The sequence below is a fragment of the Ornithorhynchus anatinus genome, chromosome 2 (genome assembly GCF_004115215.2).
Source record: "Ornithorhynchus anatinus isolate Pmale09 chromosome 2, mOrnAna1.pri.v4, whole genome shotgun sequence".
Classification (NCBI taxonomy): domain Eukaryota; kingdom Metazoa; phylum Chordata; class Mammalia; order Monotremata; family Ornithorhynchidae; genus Ornithorhynchus; species Ornithorhynchus anatinus.
In genome coordinates, this window is record NC_041729.1 from 105,548,679 (window position 1) to 105,568,452 (window position 19,774).

At 47.3% G+C, this 19,774-nt stretch overlaps 1 protein-coding gene, 1 long non-coding RNA gene and 1 other non-coding gene across 3 annotated transcripts; 2 read left to right on the forward strand and 1 right to left on the reverse strand.

Annotated features, from left to right (window-relative positions):
• Positions 1-898: 898 nt before the first annotated feature.
• Positions 899-7,004, reverse strand: LOC114805417 (calcium homeostasis modulator protein 5-like). The gene is made up of 2 exons (XM_029046493.1): positions 6,465-7,004; positions 899-1,324 (listed from the first exon to the last, which is right to left on the reverse strand). Exons 1-2 carry the CDS (start codon positions 7,002-7,004, stop codon positions 899-901), a joined length of 966 nt encoding a protein of 321 aa, XP_028902326.1.
• A 7,628-nt stretch (positions 7,005-14,632) lies between these two features.
• On the forward strand, positions 14,633-16,653 carry LOC114806294. The gene is made up of 2 exons (XR_003754325.1): positions 14,633-14,885; positions 16,328-16,653. It is a non-coding gene; the product is annotated as an uncharacterized LOC114806294 (long non-coding RNA).
• On the forward strand, positions 15,571-15,708 carry LOC114809340. The gene has a single exon (XR_003757127.1). It is a non-coding gene; the product is annotated as a small nucleolar RNA SNORA7 (small nucleolar RNA).
• Positions 16,654-19,774: the final 3,121 nt, after the last annotated feature.

Sequence of the window (19,774 nt, forward strand, 5' to 3'; positions counted from 1 at the left end):
GTAAAATGGGGATTAAGATTGTGAGCCCCATGTGGGACAACCTGATTCCCCCGTGTCTCCCCCAGCGCTTAGAACAGTGCTCTGCACATAGTAAGAGCTTAACAAATACCAACATTATTATTATTATTACTTAACTATGGTGTCTTCCCCACTAAATTATAAGCTTCTTGGGGCAGGGAGAATGACCAGCTCTGTTTTATTATACTTCCCCAAATGCTTAGTGCAGTGCTGTGCATACAGTGAGTACTCAATAAATAATAATTGATTGATTGATGGATGGATGTATTTAGTAATTTAAATCTACTATTTTCCTCTTTAGAGTCAAAACTCCTCGAAGGTAATAATAATAATAATAATAATGGTATTTGTTAAGCACTTACTATTTGCCAAACACTGTTCTAAGTGCTGGGGATGCGGGGAGAATATCATTTCCTTCTCCACTTTCCTCCCCTTCCTATCCTCTCCCTGCTGGTTCCCAGCTTCCCCTCATCCTCTTTTCCCTTTTTTTCCTGACCTTCCTCTCCATTTCCCCTTCGTTTCCCCACCCAAATCCAAAAAATACAAAAAAGCCCTTCGGTCAACCCAAGGGATGCTATCTGTTGTACCTAGGGCAATGCTTAGCACACCGAAGGTGTTCAGTATATTACCCTGCATCAAGATGTCCAGACCAATGCTCTCTACACAGTAGGTGTCCAGTTCAGTGCTCTTTTCACAGCAGGTTTCCAGACCAGTGCTCTGTACACACTATCTATCCAGGCTAGTGCTCTCCATAAAGCTGACCCTCCATAAATACTGGTGATAGTGGTGATGATGACAATGATGATGATGATGATGATGAAGAAGAAGAAGGGAGTTGCATTCCAGAAGGAAACAGGTCTCAGCCAGATGCGGAGAAGATTCAGCTCTCCTCTAGCTGACAGAGTGTTTGGGCAGGGTCAGGCTGCTGCTTAGCTTGAGTCAGGTTTCCTGCTGCTCCTGTAATGGGGCTGCTGCCCTTCTTGTCTCTCTCCACCATCTTATGGAGACTGCTCAGAATCTCCTCACTCACGCTGAAGGAGTCCACCACCGAGGCGTCTTCCCAATCCTGGAAACTGGGCAGGGCGAAGGACTCAGGAATCTCCTCCTTGAAGAATTCAGCCAGGTTCCTCGCACTCATCCGGGCGGCGTAGTCCTTGAACTTCTTGTCCAGCTGGGCCACTTCCTCATCCTGGTAGATTTTCCAGAACTTCATCTGGACATGGCTCATGTTGGACCGGCAGTGGCCATAGCAGGTGGCCAGCAGCGAGATGAACATGGTGGATGAGATGAAGCTCCAGCCGATGATCTAGAGGAAAAAGCAGAACTCCTGGGATATTCAGGTTCACAAAGAGAAATCCATCATCAGATGGAACTTGATCAGGGGAGCTGCTCCCCTCTCCCCCACACCCCCTAATTCCTCCAGACTATGGAAGTGGGCAGGGAATGCATCTGTTTATTGTGCTCTTCCAAGTGCTTAGTACAGGGCTCTGCACACAGTAAGTGCTCAATAAATATGATTGAATGAATGAAGTACAGTGTGACGGGACACCTTCTCTTTCTTGCCTCCCCCGCCCTTCCCTCCTTTCCTCTATTTGCCTTTCTATCTGCTCTCCCTGCCTCCCTATTTCTCTCCCTACTGACTCCCTAATGTCTCTGCTCCCGTCCTTCCCGAGCCTCCTTCTCCACTTCCCACTCCTTTCCCCACCCAAATCCCAAATAGCAAACAGCTGCCGAGTAACCCCAGAGCAAAGTCAACCATGGTGCTTCTGCCGCATCCTAGAGAACGGGTCTTAGCGATGGACTGATTTCTGATATGTGTTTGTGCTTACAATGCCCAGGGCACTGGGCTAGGCATTGGGCAGAGGCATAAAGATACGTGAAGCTGTCATGATCCCTGGCCTACAGGAGGTGCCCTGCCTAGCGATGGGAAGATGATCACATGGGGGAAGAAATAACCAGGCAACTTCAGCCCAACCCAAACAAGAGAAGCAGCATCCATTACTGCCAGGGGGAAGAGTCCCCAGGCTCCTCTTTGGTACTGGCAGGACAGCCTTTTTTTTTTAATGGTATTTGTTAAGTGCTAACTGTGTGCCAGTAGGAAGCACTGGAGTAGATACAAGTTAATCAGGTTGGACACAGTCCCTTCCCACCTGGGGCTCACAGTCTTAATCTCCATTTTACAGATGAAGTAAATGAGGCACAGAGAAACTAAGTTATCTGACAAATGTGGTTGGAGCAGGTTTAGAACGCAAATCATTCTGACTCCTGGGCTCATGCTCTATCTATTAGGCCGTGACAGTCAGCCCAAAGGGTAACAGCCCAGAAAGAACCCTGAGAAATAAGTGCCAAGTCCAACAGGGAGAAAGAGTTTCTCCTGCTGGTCATCCTCTGCCTAGGGCTGAGTCTGCCTCCAAAAGAATCAGTCAGTCAACTGTATATACTGAGCACTTGCTGTGTACAGTGCACTGAACTAAGTAGTTGGAAGAGAACAATATAACAATAAACAGATACATTCCCTGCCCATGAGTTTACAGTCTGCAGAGGGAGACAGACATTAATATAAATGAACAGATTACAGATATGCACATAGTGTTGTGGGCTGGGAGGGGGGATGAATACAGGCAGTGAGTCAGGGCAACACAGAAAGGAGTGGGAGAAGAGGAAAGGTGGGCTTAGTCAGGTAAGGCCTCTTGAAGGAGATGTGCCTTCAATAACCATAAAAAAATAAGGCTTAGAAGGTGGGGAGAGTAATTGTCTGTTGGATATGAGAAGGGTGGGCGTTCCAGGCCAAAGGCAGGATGTGGGCAAGAGCCCAGCAGCAAGATGGATGATGTCGAGGTACAGTGAGGAGGTTAGCATTAGAGGGGCAAAGTGTACTGTCTGGCTTGTTATAGAAGAGCAATGAGGTGAGGTAGGAGGGGGCAAGGTGATTAAGTGCTTTAAAATCAAGGGTGAGGAGTTTCGGTTTGATGCGGAGGTAGATGGGCAACCACTAGAGTTTCCTGAAGAGTGGGGAAACATGGCCTTAATGTTTTTGTAGAAAAATGATCTAGGCAGCAGTGTCAATGACTGGAGTTGGAAGAGACAGGAGGCAAGAGGCTGGTACAATAGTCCAGGTGGGATTGGATTAATGTGTAGCAGTTTGGATGGAGAGGAAAGGGAGGATTTTATTATTATTAATGATAATAATAATGGTATTTGTTAAGCACTATATGCCAAGCACTGTTCTAAGCGTTGGGGTAGATTCAAGGTAATCAGGTTGTCCCATGTGGGGCTCACAGTCTTCATCCCCATTTTACAGATGAGGTAACTCAGGCACAGAGTAGCTTGCCCAAAGTCACATAGCTGACAAGTGGCAGAATGGGATTAGAACCCATGATCTGACTCTCAAGCCCATGCTCTTGCCACAAAGTCACGCTGCTTCTCAGCATGCTGTTGTGAAGGTCAAACTGACAGAATTTAGTGGTGGATTGAATATGTGGGTTAAATAAGAGAGAAGTCAAGGATAACACCAAGGTGACAGGCTTGTGAGACAGGAAGGATGGTGGTGCCAACTACAGTGAAGGGAATGTCAGGGGGAGGACAGGATTTGTGTGGGAAGATGATAAATTCTGTTTTAAACATATTAAGTTTGAGGTGATGGGAGGACATCCAAATAAGGATGTCTTGAAGACAGAAGGAAATGCGAGACCACAAAGAGGAAGAGAGATTAAGGCTGGAGATGTAGATTTGGGTATCTTCCACTTAAGGATAGTAGTTGAAGCCATGTGAGTGAATTTCTCTAAGGAAGTGGGTATAGATGGAGAATAGAATGGGACCCAAAACCTTGAGGGACTCCCATAGTTAGGTGGAGGGAGGCAGAGGAGGAGCCATGAAAGAGAATGAGAATGAGCGGCCAAAGAGATCAAAGGAGAACTAGGAGAAGAGAGTGTCAGTGAAGCTGAGGTTGGATAATGTTTCCAGGAGATGGGGTTGGTTGACAGTGTTGAAGGTAGCTGAAAGGTCGAGGAGTATTATGATAGAGTAGAGGCTATTACCTTTGGCAAGAAGGAGATCACTTGTGACCTTTGAGAGGACAGTTTCTGGGGTAAAGGGGACAGAAACCAGATTGGAGGGGTTCAAGGAGAGAATAAGAGGAGAAGAATTTGAGATAGCCAGTGTAAACAACTCACCCAAGGAGTTTGGAAAGGAATGGTAGGAGAGAGATGGGGTGATAACTGGAAGGAACCATGGGGTCAAGGGAGGATATTTTTAGGATAGGGGAGACATGGACATGGCAGTGGCAAAGAAGTCATTGGAGAGAAGCCGTTGAAAATGGCACTTAGGGAAGGAAGAAGGAAGGGAACAAGTATTTTAATAATAATAGTGATAATAATGGTGTTTGTTAAGCATTTACTGTGTACCAGGCACTGTACTAAGTGCTGGGGTGTATACAGCAAGTTGTGTTAGACTCCATCCCTGTCCCACGTGGGGCTCATAGTCTTGATCCCCATTTTACAGATGAGGTAACTGAGGCACAGAGAAGTAAAGTGACTTGCCCTAGGTCACACAGCAGACAAATGGTGGAGCTGGGATTAGAACTCATGACCTTCTGACTCCCAGGCCCGTGCTCTATCCACTATGCCATGCTGCTTCTCTAATAAGGTGCAAAGGAATAAGGTAGGGTATGCAGATGGACGGGGTGGATTTTGAGAGGAGGCAGGATATTTCCTCTAGAGATTCAGCTGGAAAAGATGGGAGAGTTGAAGAAGGGGCAGGAAGGGGCGAGGACTGGGAAGAGGCAGGGGAGATTTTAGGGAGATCATGCCTGGTAGTTTCAATTTTCTCAATAGAGTAGGTGGTCAAGGTATTGGGGGCAAGGGGTGGGGAAGGCAGGAGGACAGTGGGTTTGAAGAAGGAGTTAAACGTTTGGAGCAACTGACAAAGGCAATGGGCATCGGTGTCAATAAGGATGGAGAAATAATTTTGCCAGGCTGATTAGGAGGCAGTGTTAAAGTGTGAAAGGATAAACTTGAAATGGATGAAGTCGGCCTGATGCCTAGATTTCTGCCAGCAATTCTCTGAGGCTCAAGCACAAGAGCAAAGGAAGCGGACTGTACAGGTGATCCAGGCCTGCGGGGTAGTAGTACAAGATTGATGAAGGGATAAGGGAGTGAGTGACTTGAGTTCAGTGGAGAGGGTGGTATCATTAATTTGGTCAACAAGGGAAGGTAGTTTGGGTGTGGAGGCTAAATGGGGCATAATTACTTGAGAAAATTGGATGAGGCCAAAATAACGGAGGCCTCTGTGGGGGAACAGCCCAGATTTGCAGGGAGGAGATGTGTGGGAGAGAAGGCAGGTGAGGAAGTTGTGGTCAGATAGAGGGATTTCGGGGTTGGTTGGTGAGGGTAGAGAGTGTGCAGTGGCAAGAGATGATGAGATAGAGTGTGTGCCCAAGATGGCTAGTGGGTGAGGTGGGGTGGAACAGGAGGTCAGTCAAACTGAGGAGTGATAGAAAGCGGGCAGTGGAAGGGTTGTCAGGAGCATCTTTGTGGACATTGAGGTCCTCAAGCATAAATATAGGGATAAAGAAAGAGAGAAGAAATATGAGAAAAGGATCAACGTCTTTAAAAAAGTTGGAGGAGGGACAAGGGGGGTGGTAGATGATCGTTACTAGAATCTGGATTGGGTGGTAGAGGTGGATGATATGGGCTCGAAGGAAGGGAAAGAAGGGGTTGGGGGAGGTGGGTTGGTGCAAAAGAGGCATTAGGATGCAAGAAGAAAGCCAACACCTCCACCTTTCCCAGTGAACCTGGGGTAGTGGGTGAAGATGAGGCCCCCTCTGGAGAGAGCCCAAGGGGAGGCAGTATTGTCTGGGGAGAGCCAGGTTTCAGTGATGGAGGAACAGTGATTGGGTCAGGAACAGATCAAGGATGAAGGGAAGCTTCCCCATGATGGAGCAGGACATTTTGTATCAATCCAAGACCCTCAAGACCCATCACCTACTCTTAAAAACTAGCATTTGATAAGCTCTTACTAATTGCCAAGCCCTGTCCTCGGCTTTGGGGTAGGTACAATGCAATCTGATCCCACAAAACTACAGTACGAGTCTATTATAGTGCTTTGTACACAGCATGTGCCCCAAAACAGTGCTCTCCACACAAGTAGATGCCAAGTTCAATGATCTGCATAATTCAACACGCAAATTGTGTTGGACACAGTCCCTGTCCCACATGGGGCTCACAGTCTCAATCCCCATTTTGCAGATGAGGTAACTGAGGCAGATAAGTTAAATGACTTGCCCAAGGTCACACAGCAGAGAAGTGGCAGAACTGGAATTAGAACCTATGACCTTCTAAGTCCCAGCCTGTGCTCTATCCATTACTCCATGCTGCTTCTCATTCCTCTGGATGCACCCCAAACCACAGTGCAGACAACCCAGTCCACCCCATGACCACCGTGCTCACCTGCGATTCTGCCCGCAGCTTCCTGACGATGTCCTCAGCCTGGGCTGGGGGCAGGACGGTTTGGTTGCAGGCCACCCGCGGCAGCTCCTCCAGGCACGGGCCGGACACATGGGCACACAGCCCAGCCCGGCGCCAGGATGCAGGCGAGCCACTCACAGCACAGACGTAGAACTGGCCGTTGAGCAGGGCCACGGACATCCACATCACTGGGGCGATGCACACCTGCAGGGAGATCTTCCCGAGGATGTAAAAGAAATGGCAGCGCTTCTCGGGTGGGAAGACTTTCCGTGGGTTCAGCCAGATACCCGTGAAGAGCTTCCACGTCTGGCCGTTGAGGATGTAGCCCAGAAACAACAGGGCCAGGGCCGGGGCCAGGAGGTACACTAGCCCATAAGTGAAGCTCCTGTCACCACAGGGACACTGGAATGCCGACAAGGAGAACAGGATCTCCCCTCCCACAGTCAGCAGCCCCAGGAGGCTGTAGCCCGTCACACTCTCGTGTTGGGCAAAGAAGTCCCAGGCCTTGTGCAGCAGCTCCATCCGGGAGGCGAGGGGAGTGGGAGTGAGGTACCCTAGGTTCCCAGCTTTATGGTGTCATCTCCCGGGGTGCGAGGGCAATGCCTCCCCAGCCCCGAACAGCCGGCCTCTCGGGTGGGCCCAGCCCAGCGTCATCACCGACGATCGATCTTGCAGCTTCATAGGTAGAGCTGTCTGGGACGCCCAGGCCGCCTCCCCTGCCGCGAGGCCCACCGTGGTTCCACTCAGCCACCTGTGAGGGACACTTCTGCCCCTCCCTGCCTCCACCAACAGGACGGAGGGTCACCTGCCCAGCCGGGCTTGGGGCCAGGGCGTCCCGCCAGCTCTGAGGGTGTAATTATCCGTGACCCTTTAGGCGCCTCCTGCAGCTGGTTCTTTACCCCTGCACCCCAACTCTCTCCGACTGGAGATGAATGCATAAACCTTGATTCCTGGGTGGGTGCCCGTGGGGGTAGGGGTCCCCTGGGCCAGTTGGGGCTGGGAGAAGGGGACAGCAGCTCCAGGGACGTCAGACCCCAGAAATGGCAGAAGCGCAGAGGGGATCACTCTGCCATATGGAGAAAGAGGCCGAAGAGGACTTACCCACGGAGACAACTTGAAGAGGCCCCAGATTTTCAGCCTCGTTTCTCGGCCTGCCTCTTTTTCTGTCTTGCTTCGTTTTTCTGTCTTGCTTCGCTTTGTCTCAGTCTTCTCCAGTGGGCTCATACTCATGGCCCTCTTTCTCTTCCCAGGTCATTTAGGTATGGCAACATCTCCGATTCAAACAGAAACCCCTGAGTGTTGGATTCAAGGCTCCCCATCATTCATTCATTCAATAACATTTACTGAGCACTTACTATGTGCAGAGCACTGTACTAAGCGCTTGGAATGTACAATTTGGCAACAGATAGAGACAATCCCTGCCCAGTGGCAGGCTTACAGTCTAAACGGGGGAGACAAACAGCAAAGCGAAACAGAACAAAACAAAACAAGACAACATCATCAAGATAAATAGAAGCAAGGAGACATACACCACATTAACAAAATAAATAAGGTAGTAATATATACCAATGAGCACAGTGCTGTGGGGAGGGGAAGGGGGAAGAGTAGAGGGTGGTGGGGAGGGAAGGGGGAGCAAAGGGAAAGGGGAGCTCAGTCTGGGAAGGCCTCCTGGAGGTGAGCTCTCAGCTTTCCCTTTCTTACTTTTTCACTCTCTCCTCCCCCTACACCCCAGCTTGCACTCTTTGTTCCTCACTCTTGAATCTTCTGTCTCCCACCCTTTGCTCAAGCCCTCCTTACTTAAATATTCCAGGACACAGCTCTCCTCACCTCCTAACCCCCCAAAAAACCACCTTCTTCAGAAGACCTTCCCCGACCGATCTCCCCATTATGGACAGATTATCCCATTAGTCATTTTCCTTGCATTCACACTCCACCACCATTATAACTGTTACCACTATTACTTACTACCACCACTATTATAAGTAGTATTCCTAATATTACCGTTACTCTAGTATTGGCATGACTATGTACCAAGCTCTAGGATAGATTCATGTTAAAAAGAGCAGAGATAGTCTTTGTCCCACAGGTAATCCATAGTCTGAGAGGGAGAAAGAACAGTTATCTTAACCCCACTTTACAGATGAGAACACCGAGGCACAGGGAGTTTAAGTGACTACTTAAGGGTGATGCAGGCCAGTGGCATAACTGGGGCCTAGAATAGAACTTAAGTCTCCTGATTCCCGGACCTAAGCTCTTTTCACTACACCACAGTACCTCCTGGGTCTGACCTAATTACCTTGAATCTACCACAGTGTTTAGCATAGAGTAAGCACTTAATAATTAACAATCATTATTATTCATTTTTGCTTACTTTTAATTTTGCCAGTTGAATCAATATTTTTATCGTCATTCCCATTGTATGCATGCAGTGAGGGTCTCCCCATCTCTCCCATTAAATGGGCAGGGGCTCTGCCTTCTATTTGTATTGTATGTTTCTAAACAGTGCAGTGTTCGGTACACAGTATGTGTCCATTATAGTGGTGCTCCGGACAGTGCACTTTAGTCAGTAAGTTGTATTTATTGAGCACCTGTGTACAGAGCACTGTACTAAGCACTTAGGAGAGTACAGTATAACAAACACATTCCCTGCCCTCAGTGAGTTTACTATAGGTACCCAGTAGACTACTTCAAATTCAGCAGATGATCAGTAAGTCCTGATGATGATAACAAGGGGGAAGATTGTATGGGGTTAAGTTCCTTGAGGGCAGAGATTGGGTCTAACAACTCTGTCGTAGGGTACGCTCTCAAGTTCAGAGCTCTGCATGTGGTAAGCGCTCAATAATTACCATCGATTGATTGGCAAGTCATGGCCCAAGCCCTGGTGCCATTAATCGCATAGAGAAGCAGCATGGCTCAGTGGAAAGGGCACGGGCTTTGGAGTCAGAGGTCATGGGTTCGAATGCCGGCTCTGCCACTTAGCTGTGTGACTGTGGGCAAGTCACTTAACTTCTCTGTGCCTCACTTACCTCATCTGTAAAATGGGGATTAAGACTGTGAGCCCCACGTGGGACAACCTGATTCCCTTGTGTCTACCCCAGCGCTTAGAACAGTGCTCTGCACATAGTAAGCGCTTAACAAATACCAACATTATTATTATAATATCGGGTGAAATTAAAAGCTCTAAATGACCACATGGGAGCAGACGCTGTCTCCTGCCAAGCCTCCAGCCACACTTCCTTCTTTGGAAGAATCTGGTTCCTGGCTTCCTCCATCTCCATGTGTGAGAAACTGTTTGGAGAATCCCTTGAACCTAGTTCTGTCCTTTCAAATTCCCTACCGGAGATGAACAGGGCGTTCACCGACTGCTGCTGCTCCAAGGCCATATACTAATGACTTTTGCCTCCACCTAATTGCCCGTTGTCAGGAGAGAATTTTTGTTTAGACACTAGTTTTCCTGTCTTGCCTGCTCTGACCCCCACACAAATTCCACTTTTCTTTGGAGCTGAGACTCTCGGTAACTCTTGGTTATCACTAGGCCATTGGAAGAAGCGTGGCCTAGTGGATAGAGCACAGACTTGGGAGCCTGAAGGACCCGATTTCTAATCCTGACTCTTCCACTTGTCTGTTGGGTGACGTTGGGCAAGTCATTTAACTTCTCTGTGCCCCTGTTTCCTCATCTGTAAAAATGGGGAGAGCCCCATGTGGAACAGGGACTGTCTGACCAGATTATCCTGTATCTACCCCAGTGCTTGACACAGAGTAAGAGCTTAACAAATACCATTATTATTACCCCACTGCCTGTTACCAGATTCCTTTGCTGAAGATGAGATTGAACCACAGCTCTGTGGAAAGAGCAGAGACTTATAGTTAAAACCTGCAAGGCTGGGGGAGTCGGTAAACTGGAGAGAGACTCTTTATATACATTATTGATCCCTGTTATTAAGGCAGGATCCTTCACTCCTGAGAAGTGTCAGGGATTCTCTTACTGATTGATGATTGCTTGGTCCTGGGCTTTTAATTGTCAGTGGCCAGTGACTCCCAACGGAAAGGGGAAATGACAGTCTTGTCCTGTAGTTTTGGCTTCCTCCAAAACTGAATCAATTAAGCTCTGACCCAGAAAAGCCAGCAGAGAGCTCCCCGAGTAATTAGCATCTCTCCTGCATTGCATTAGGTCTGGGTGAGAAAAATGGAGTGAGCATTCCTCCAGCCTCGGTCACTGCCAATTACAGGACAGTCCTCTGTCAACCAAGCAGCCTGAGGGGACTGGAGAGGAGGGGAAGGGAGAGAAAGGGGGTTGGGAGGATCCTTTTCAGCCATGGGCCACCCATTGTCCACAGTAAGCACTCAATAAATAACAGTTGATTGATCGATTTAGGTAGAGCAGTGTTCTTACTCTCATTTTACATTTAAGTGACTCTCCCTAGGTCACACAGCTGGCAAGTGGTGGAGTGGGGACTAGAACTCAGGTGTTCTGATTCCCAGCCACCTACTCTTAAGTTTGTCCTCTAGACTGTAAGCTCACGGTGGGCAGGGAGTATCTGTTCACTGTTATTTTGTACTCTTTCAATGCTTAGTACAAAGCTTTGCCCCAGTAACAGCTCAATAAATACAGTTGACTGACTAGGTCATATGAAGTCTGAGGCTAAAGCAATCCTGCGAGCCTCTAGGGATCCCGCTGGTGGTCGAACCAGTGGGCTCAGAGAGGTTGGCTGGTTTGAGTGAGGAGAGAGGATACATCGGTGGGTCCAGGGGACTAAAGGCTATCAAATAGAAAAGTCTGCAGGAGAATTGAAGAAGCCAATGGATCCTGAGCTTGGCAGAGGACATGGGGGGCCCAGAAGGGTAGGGGAGATCACCTGTCCTCCCCCTAGAGCTGAAGCCCTAACTGCTCCTATCTGTAAGTCTCTGGGGACAGGAGCCTGGTTAGAGAAATGGAGTTATTGCCTCCTGGATCTCTGCCTGAACAGGGCAACCTGAGGCTCAAGGACAAGCAGTGAGAAACAGTGTGGCCTAGTGGATAGACCCTGGGCCTGGGAGTCAGAAGGAGCTGGGTTCTAATTCTGGCTCTGCCGCTTGTCTGTTGTGTGACCGTCACTTCTCTGTGCCTCGGTTAGCTCATCTGCAAAATAGGGATTTAAGAGTGTGAGCCCCATGTGACACATGGATTATGTCCAACTTGATTACCTTGTGCTGAACCCAGTGCTTAGAACAATGCCTGGCACATAGTAAGCGCTTAAAAAATACCACAAAAAAGGGCAAGACTCCTAATGCTGTCATCAGATTGCTTTTGTTAGGAACCCTGGTACGCTGTCTCGTGGAGCTTGGCTGGGGGTGGGGAAGCCTAATATAGGGATCCAGGAAGCAGGCTTGGGGGAAGCAATCTTGGACATGGCATGAGATGAGTCTCTTTAGGTAGGTATGGGACCTAGGGGCTTTTCACCCATGACATTACCTTGGAGACTACATCAGTGGCTACCCAGCAGTGCGGCTTATTGGACAGAACATGACCTTGGGAATCAGGAGGAGCTCGGTTCTAATCCCAGCTCCGCTACTTGTCTACTCTGTGACTTTGAGCAAGTCACTTAATTTCTCTGTGCCTCAGTTACCTCATCTGCAAAATGGGGATTAAGAGTGTGAACGCCATGTGGGACAGGGACTGTGTGTAATCTGATTAACTTGTACCTTCCCCAGTGCTTAGAACAGAGCTTGGCATGCAGTAAACACTTAAGTACTACAATAACAATAATTATTATCAGCGGTTTCCCCGCATCCCTGAGAATTGTCTTCCATCACCATCTAGATCTAGTCCTCTAGGATAAGCAGTGTGGGGACCCAGGGGAGTCTGGATTCTGGCTGCTCTGAAGAACTGCCACTCATCTCCAGACCAAAGGGATGAGGAACCTCCTTCAGAAGAAAGTCAGGGCAATGTATTTGCAAGGTGGGAAGAAGGAATTTGAAAGGGAAATCTGCCGAGCTAAGAAGACATTACCAGCCTGGCCGAAGAGAAAAACCAATCTTTTCTGGTAATCTTCCTGGCCTACTCTCTGTGATATCCTGCGCTAACACATCTGCTGGCGGTCCAGATGAGCTGGGCCACAGGCCTCCAAAATGTCCATCCCTGCCCTCCTTCTCACCCTTGAGTTTGCAACACAGGCTGCAAGTTTCACCTACTCCTACTTGGACCTTGAGCCCCTTGTGGGACACAACATAATTCACTTGTATCTACCCCAGCACTTAGAACAGTGTTTGACAAATACCATAAAAAAAAAAAATGTAGTCACAAGGGGATACGGCCTTTAATTTTCAGGATGATACCTGGGTTTAATCAGTCAATCTATTAGTGGTATTATTGAGCGCTTACTGTGTGCAGAGGCTGCATTAAGTGCTTGGGAAAGTCCAATAGAGTCAGTAAACATGATACCTGCTCTCGAGGAGCTTTCAGTCTAGTTAGGAAGCTGGAAATTAAAATTAATTACCGCTAGGTTTAAAGAACAAGGTCCCATGCTCGCTCAGTCCATCCAGATGGTCAGTTTCCCATCTCTCCTCACGTGGGCCAGAGGGATAATCTGGAAGAGGACAAGTTTCTTGGCCAATAGGTTACAAAGCTCCACCCTTCTGGGGACTGATCAGAGCTCTATTGAGGTGAGTGTAGGGATGGAACTTGGCTAGACACTCTGCCTCCTTCCCCTGAAGTCCAGCCAGAAAGACCTGCAGGGGTGCTGCTGCAAGCTCATCTCTAGATTGTAAACTCATCGTGAGCAGGGAATGTGCCAGATAATTCTCTCGTACTGTACTCTCCAGGTGTTCAGCACAGTGCTCTGCACCAAGTAAGGATTAATCGGTAGATGGCTCTCACTTCTAACTAGGCCTGGAAGTTGGGGTGGGTTAATTTCACTATGAGCTTAAGCTGTGGGGATATTTTAGTTTCAACGCTGCTTCCCAGTTTTTCCCAAAGCAGCTGGTGACCCTGGTAATCAGATCTTCAGTCTTAATCTTCGGGATCTGTCGATGCAATCTCGCAAACCTGGTCTTCAGCACTTTCTGTTGAGATGTTTTGGGGAAGGAGAGGGTTCTAAAGGAAAGAGCATGGGCCTGAGAGCCAGAGGATCTGGGTTCTAATCCTACCTCTGCAACTTACCTCCTGTGAGACCTTGGACAAATCACTTGACTTCTTGGTGAGTCATGTTCCTCATCTGTAAAATGGAGATTTAATACCTGTTTTCTCTCCCACTTAAACTGTGAGCTTCATGTTGGACAGGGAATGTGTCTGATCTGATTATCTCATAACTACCCCAGCACTGAGTATAGTAGGCACATAGAAAACACCTAACAAATATCATGATTATTATCTTTCCCTTTTGTGTTATTAAATCCTGATTTTGGTCTTTTGGTTCAAGTCATGGCTGCTGCTAGATGGAGTTTCTAATTCCACATCTTCCCACAGTGGCCTTAAATACAGGATTATTATTATTATTATGGTATTTACTTCTCTAGGCCTCAGTTACCTAATCTGTAAAATGGGGATTAACTGTGAACCTCACATGGGACAACCTGATTATCCTGTATCTACCCCAGCGCTTAGAACAGTGCTCTGCACATAGTAAGTGCTTAACAAATACCAACATTATTATTTCTTAAGAACTTACTATTTGGCAATCGATGGTCTAAGCAATGGGGTAGATGCTGTTGCGAGTCTTCTCCCACCCCACCAGCTTTGTACCAACCATGACTTCCTGGACCAGGGGACCCTCAGTGATATGTAGTAGAGTTCAAACCACACTTCTGCTCACCATAGTTACTGTGGGAAGTTTTTAACTTAGTTTTACCAGCATGCAAGGGAGTGACAAATATACACACACTCACTCCACCAAGGGTCCAGTACCAGTCTGTGGTCAAAGAAGCCTGATCTGTCGATGCTTCTTGCTGCTGCTTCCGAATGCTGCTCTGCCCCTTCTCTATACTCCTTCTTGCATTCCCTTTGCCTGCTTCTGTGCTGCCTCCAGGTGCTCCTTAAGCTTCAAAACGAGCACCTTTAATCTGCCTTAGGCATCACAGCTGGGGCTATACATGCAGTCATTGATTGGTCCAAGCCCATTACTGGGTAGAACAGGGAGAGAAAGCACCATCTCTCTCCATGCTCTGCTCTGCACAGACCCACAGTCACCTGCCTCAGGTAGAGAATCTCAGTGCCTTTGCAAAGTATTTTCCTTGTTGTTACTCAGGAGATCACAAACACTCATTAAGAAGGCAGCTTGTTGTGGGCTCACCACAGATTCAAGTTTATCATGTTGGACACAGCCCTAGTCCCACGTTGGGCTCAAGGCAAGGCAAGGATTTTTCAAGCTACGCAAGGATGAAGCAAGGATGAAGCACAGTCTACTGGAAGGAGCAAAGGACTGGGAGGTAGGAGATGAAGGTTCTAATCTTGGCTCTGCTTCTTGCCTGCTGTGTGACTTGGGTCAGGTCACTTAGCCTCTTTGTGCCTCAGTTTTCCTCAACTGTATAATGGGGATCAAATACATTTTGTCCCTCCCTCAGACTTTGAGTGCCATGTGGGATGGGAACTCTATCCAATATGATTATTTTACATCTTCTCCAGTGCTTAGTGGAAGCTTGGCACATAGTAAACACTTAACAAATGATATCATTATTAATATATAGTTCATGGGTGGTCCTTTGCCATATTATCCAGCTACAGATGGGGTCTAGAAAGAACCTAGGACTTCTGATTCCCAAGCTAGTGCTCTTTCCACTAAACTGACAGCAGGGTTTAAAGAGATTAAGAAGAAAAGATGTAGGTTGCTCTTTTACTTAAATTGGACAAATTCTTCACTCAATTGAAAAAATCTTCAGTAAAACAGAAAAATCTTCTACTTCTGTAGCCTTCTGCATAAACTCATAATCATATTATGACTCTTCATATAACATTGTGATGCTATGCCTTGAATTATTCAAAGATTAAACAATACTTAAAGACATTTATAATTCCAAAATACAATTCGTGAAGAAATTCCTCATTTTGCCCATTGTTGTAGAATCAATCCTAATTTATACTATGAAAGCTTAAAAACGAATCTACTCTGTGACACCACTCTAAGGATCGCACCTGGAGAGTTTCCAGTACTCTACCAGTCTCAGCTGTGGGAGGAAGAGTCAAGCAGAGGCATACCAATTCCATTCCTAGCTTGGGCAGTGGCTAGCAAGTAGAAGGCAGTCTGCCACAAGTCAAAACTCTCCTGTGCTGGGTAAGAAAGGAATGGGAGAGAATCAAGGATGGAGATTCAAGTTTAATGTGTGGAAGGAGGCAATGGTAAACCACTTCTGTATTTTTACCAAGAAAACTCTACTGATGCATTCCCAGAACGATTGCAGATGGAGGTGGGGCATCCTGGGAGAGATGTGTCCTGGAGTCGCTACGGGTCAGAAATGACTCAAAGGCATAAGACAAGACTCCATGACACAACCACATTTTCAAGGACCGTACACCCGGTTTATGTTCAAACATGCTGGGGAATGCCTGCATTCCAGGCCAGCCAGTCAGTCAAAAGTATTTACTGAGTGCTTACTATGTACAGAGCGCAGTACTAAGCGCTTGGGAGAGTACTATATAACAATATAGCAAGCACATTCCCTGCCCACAAAGAGCTTTCTGTCTAGAATTTACAGGCCCATCACAAGGATTAAATTCTACTTTGCCCGCTGCTAGTCACTGGGTGAAGCATTCCCAGCTTGATGTCTCTTTCCCGAAGATATGGAAGACATCAGTTTGGCAGTGTTTTATTGGGAAGCCAGCAGGGTGTGTATAGTGGGTTGTGGTTCATAGTTGGGATGTGCTTTTTCTCTAGCCCAGGCTGGCCTGCAGTGTGGACAGAAGCCACTGCAATTGATATAACATCGGGAGGGTTGTGGCCATCTGATGCATGGATGCCCTATCCCGGAGCAGCCAAGAACTGGAGAGAAGGTCACCGCTATGGCCACAGCTGTGACTCTGTGACAGTTGGTTTGAGCAGCTGCTCCTTTTACTCTCTTGTCACCCTTGTCTTTTGTCTTATTTCTTCCTTCATGTGTGTTTCAACAACCTCCCCCAATCCCTCCTCCCTGTCATTTTTGAATTGTGAGCCCCTTTAGGAGTCAGGGCCAGGTCTATATGAATACAGTACTTTGAACACAGTAAGAGCTTCATCGTTATCATCACTACATGGCTCAGTGGAAAGAGCCCGATCTTGAGAGTCAGACGTCATGGGTTCTAATCCCAGCTTTGCTACTTATCTGCTATGTAACTTTGGGCAAGTCGCTTAACTTCCCTGAGCCTCAGTTCCCTCATCTGGAAAATGGGGATGACGACTGGGAGCCTCACATGGGACAAGTTGATTACCCTGTATCTACTCCAGCGCTTAGAACAGTGCTTGGCACATAGTAAGCACTTAACAAATACCAACATGATTATTATTATTTTTACTACTCCTATTGGAGCAATGGTGGGCTTAACTTTATTTTCCATGTGTGTCTTCCTGTCCATCTCCCCGGAGATGATATGGGTGCTTGTCCTTGTCTGATTCAGTGTCATCATCCCATCCTCAGTTCAGCACCTGCACTGAGTTAGCAACAAGGTATGTGGACCACCTAATTCCGGGGAGACCGGTAAGTCAGTCAGTCATACCTACTGAGCACTTTCTGTGAGCAGAACACTGCATTAACTGCTTGGGCAAGTACAATATATCAAATTAGCAGACACATTCCCTACTCACAGTGATCTTACAGTCTTACAGGGGGAGACAGACATTAATATAAATAGATAAAATTAGTTATGTGCATAGGTGCTGTGGGGCTGGGTGGGGGGATGAACAAAGGAAGCAAGTCAGGGTGACAGAAGGGGTTGGGAGGAGAGGAAAGGAGGGCTAAGTCAGGGAAGGCCTCTTGGAGGAGATATGCCTTCAAAAAGGCTTTGAAGGATGGAAGAGTAATTGTTGGATATGAAGAGGGAGGGTGTTGCAGGCCAGAGACAGGACGTTGCAGGCCAGAGACAGGACGTTCCAGGCGTGCACAACAGCTGTGCAGCACGATGCTGACTGATGACGTAGCTGGAAGGGAATGTGCTTGCTACACACCTGCCTCTCCACACGCAAGAACCTTAGCAGGAAGGGAGCCATGTGTGGTGCCAGACTGGGGGGACTGGAGGCCAGGGATGTGGAAAAATCCCGGTGGGCCATAGGTAGTTGTGTCAGAAACCCTCGTTCCATGTCCTCCCCTCTGTGTCCAGATCCGGAGCCCGAGTGGTGATTGTCACAGACCGTGGTATAAATGCCTGGCCCTATCCACACATGTTTTACTGATGAGAAGGAAGTCAGATTTATTATAAAGAATCTTCCACATTCATAATGAAAGATCTATAATTTTCCGAGGCTGTCGTCGAGGTAGTCCAATAGGTGATGTCTCTGTGAACTGAACTGTCCTAGAACTCTTCCCTTGAAATCATCCCCATTCTTGCTTCTCCTGGCTCTTCAGAATGAAGACATCTAATTGTCAGTCTTGTGTTGTTAAGGCGATTTTTGTCCTTGTTCTTAATTGGATCCCCGATGCTCAGCCCCCTCAGACACTCACGCCGACAGCGGCCAACATACGGCCTACCAGTTAAATCCTTGATTCTATTTAGTTGCCATTGTTTTTACGAGATGTTCTTCCCCTTGACGCTGTTTAGTGCCATTGTTCTTGTCTGTCCGTCTCCCCCGATTAGACTGTAAGCCCGTCAAACGGCAGGGACTGTCTCTATCTGTTGCCGACTTGTTCATCCCAAGCGCTTAGTACAGTGCTCTGCACATAGTAAGCGCTCAATAAATACTATTGAATGAATGAATCTCCTGTTCTCAATATATGTTTTATAGTCCCTGTCCACCAAATCTCCCTATAAGATCATAAAGGCTTCAATCAATGCTATCTACTGAGTGCTCACTCTGTTCAGCACATTGAACTACAAGTTTGGGGGAATACAATATAAGAAGATGATCCCTGACCTCCAGAAGCTTACAGTCTAGTGGACAAGTTTGCAGTTTAGCTTAAGGGACAGATTCTAAATTGCAGGTGGGGGAAGTGACCAAATATCAAGATTGGAGAAGCAACATGGCTTAGCAGATAGAGCACTCGCCTTGGAGTCAGAAGGATCTGGGTTCTAATCCCAGCTCTGCCATGTGTCTGCTGTGTGACTTTGGACAAGTCACTTAACTTCTCTGTGCCTCAGTTATCTCATCTGTAAATTAGGGATGAGTGAGAGCCCCATGTGGGAAAGGGATTGTGTCTGACCTGACCCGATTAACTTGTATCTATCCTAGTGCTTAGAACACCTCTTGGTAAATCATGAGCGCTTACAAATACCATTAAAAAAAAAAAAAGATTTGTACAAAAGTGTGGTGGGCTGGTTGAGGGGGCAATGGGCAAGTACCTAAATGTTTAGACGGGAGGATCTAAGTGCTTGGGAGTTGCAGTAGAGGAAGAATTGGGTGGTGAGATGAGAGATTAGACAGGGTAGGCTTTCTGGAGGACGTGATTTCAATAGGACTTCAAAGATGGGGAGAGTGGTAGGCTGTGAGATGTGAAGGGGGAGGGACTTCCAAGCCAGAGGGAAGGGATCGACAGAGATGGGAGCGAGACCCAATGAGTAGGTTGCCATAAGAGGAGGCTTCAGAGAAAGAAACTGTACCTTCTATTCTATTGAACCTTCTCTATGTGCATTTTTGGGTGTGAAAAAGTAAAAGGTTCAGGTGCAAAATTGGTGACTATCGAGACCAGCTTTTCTGACACTACTTCCAATTAAGAATGTGGTAGGAAAGGACAAAAATCATCTTAACAGACGACTGACAATTAGAGCTCTTCATTCTGGAGAGCCAGGGAAACGAAGAATGGGGATGATTTCAAGGGAAGAGTTCAAGGACAGTTCAGTTCACAGAGACATCACCTATTGGAGTACCTTGGCAACAGACTCAGAAAATTACAGGTCTTTTGTTATGAATTTGTCAGATTTTTTATGATAGATCTAGGCACTCACTTCCTTCTCATCAGTAAGATATCAGTGGATAGGGCCAGGCATTTATACCAAGGCCTATGCCAATCACCTTTCCTAACCAAAATCATGCCCCTGCTCCCATCCTTGTCCTAGCCCCTGTTTCGTTTCTCTTGTCCTTTCCCCTACCCCTATTCCAGCCTTGTCCCATCTCCTGTCCTGCATCTGTCTCCACCCGACCCCAATATCTGTTTCAGGTCCTAAGATTCCTTTCTTACTTCCTTAGAGGAAGTAAGAA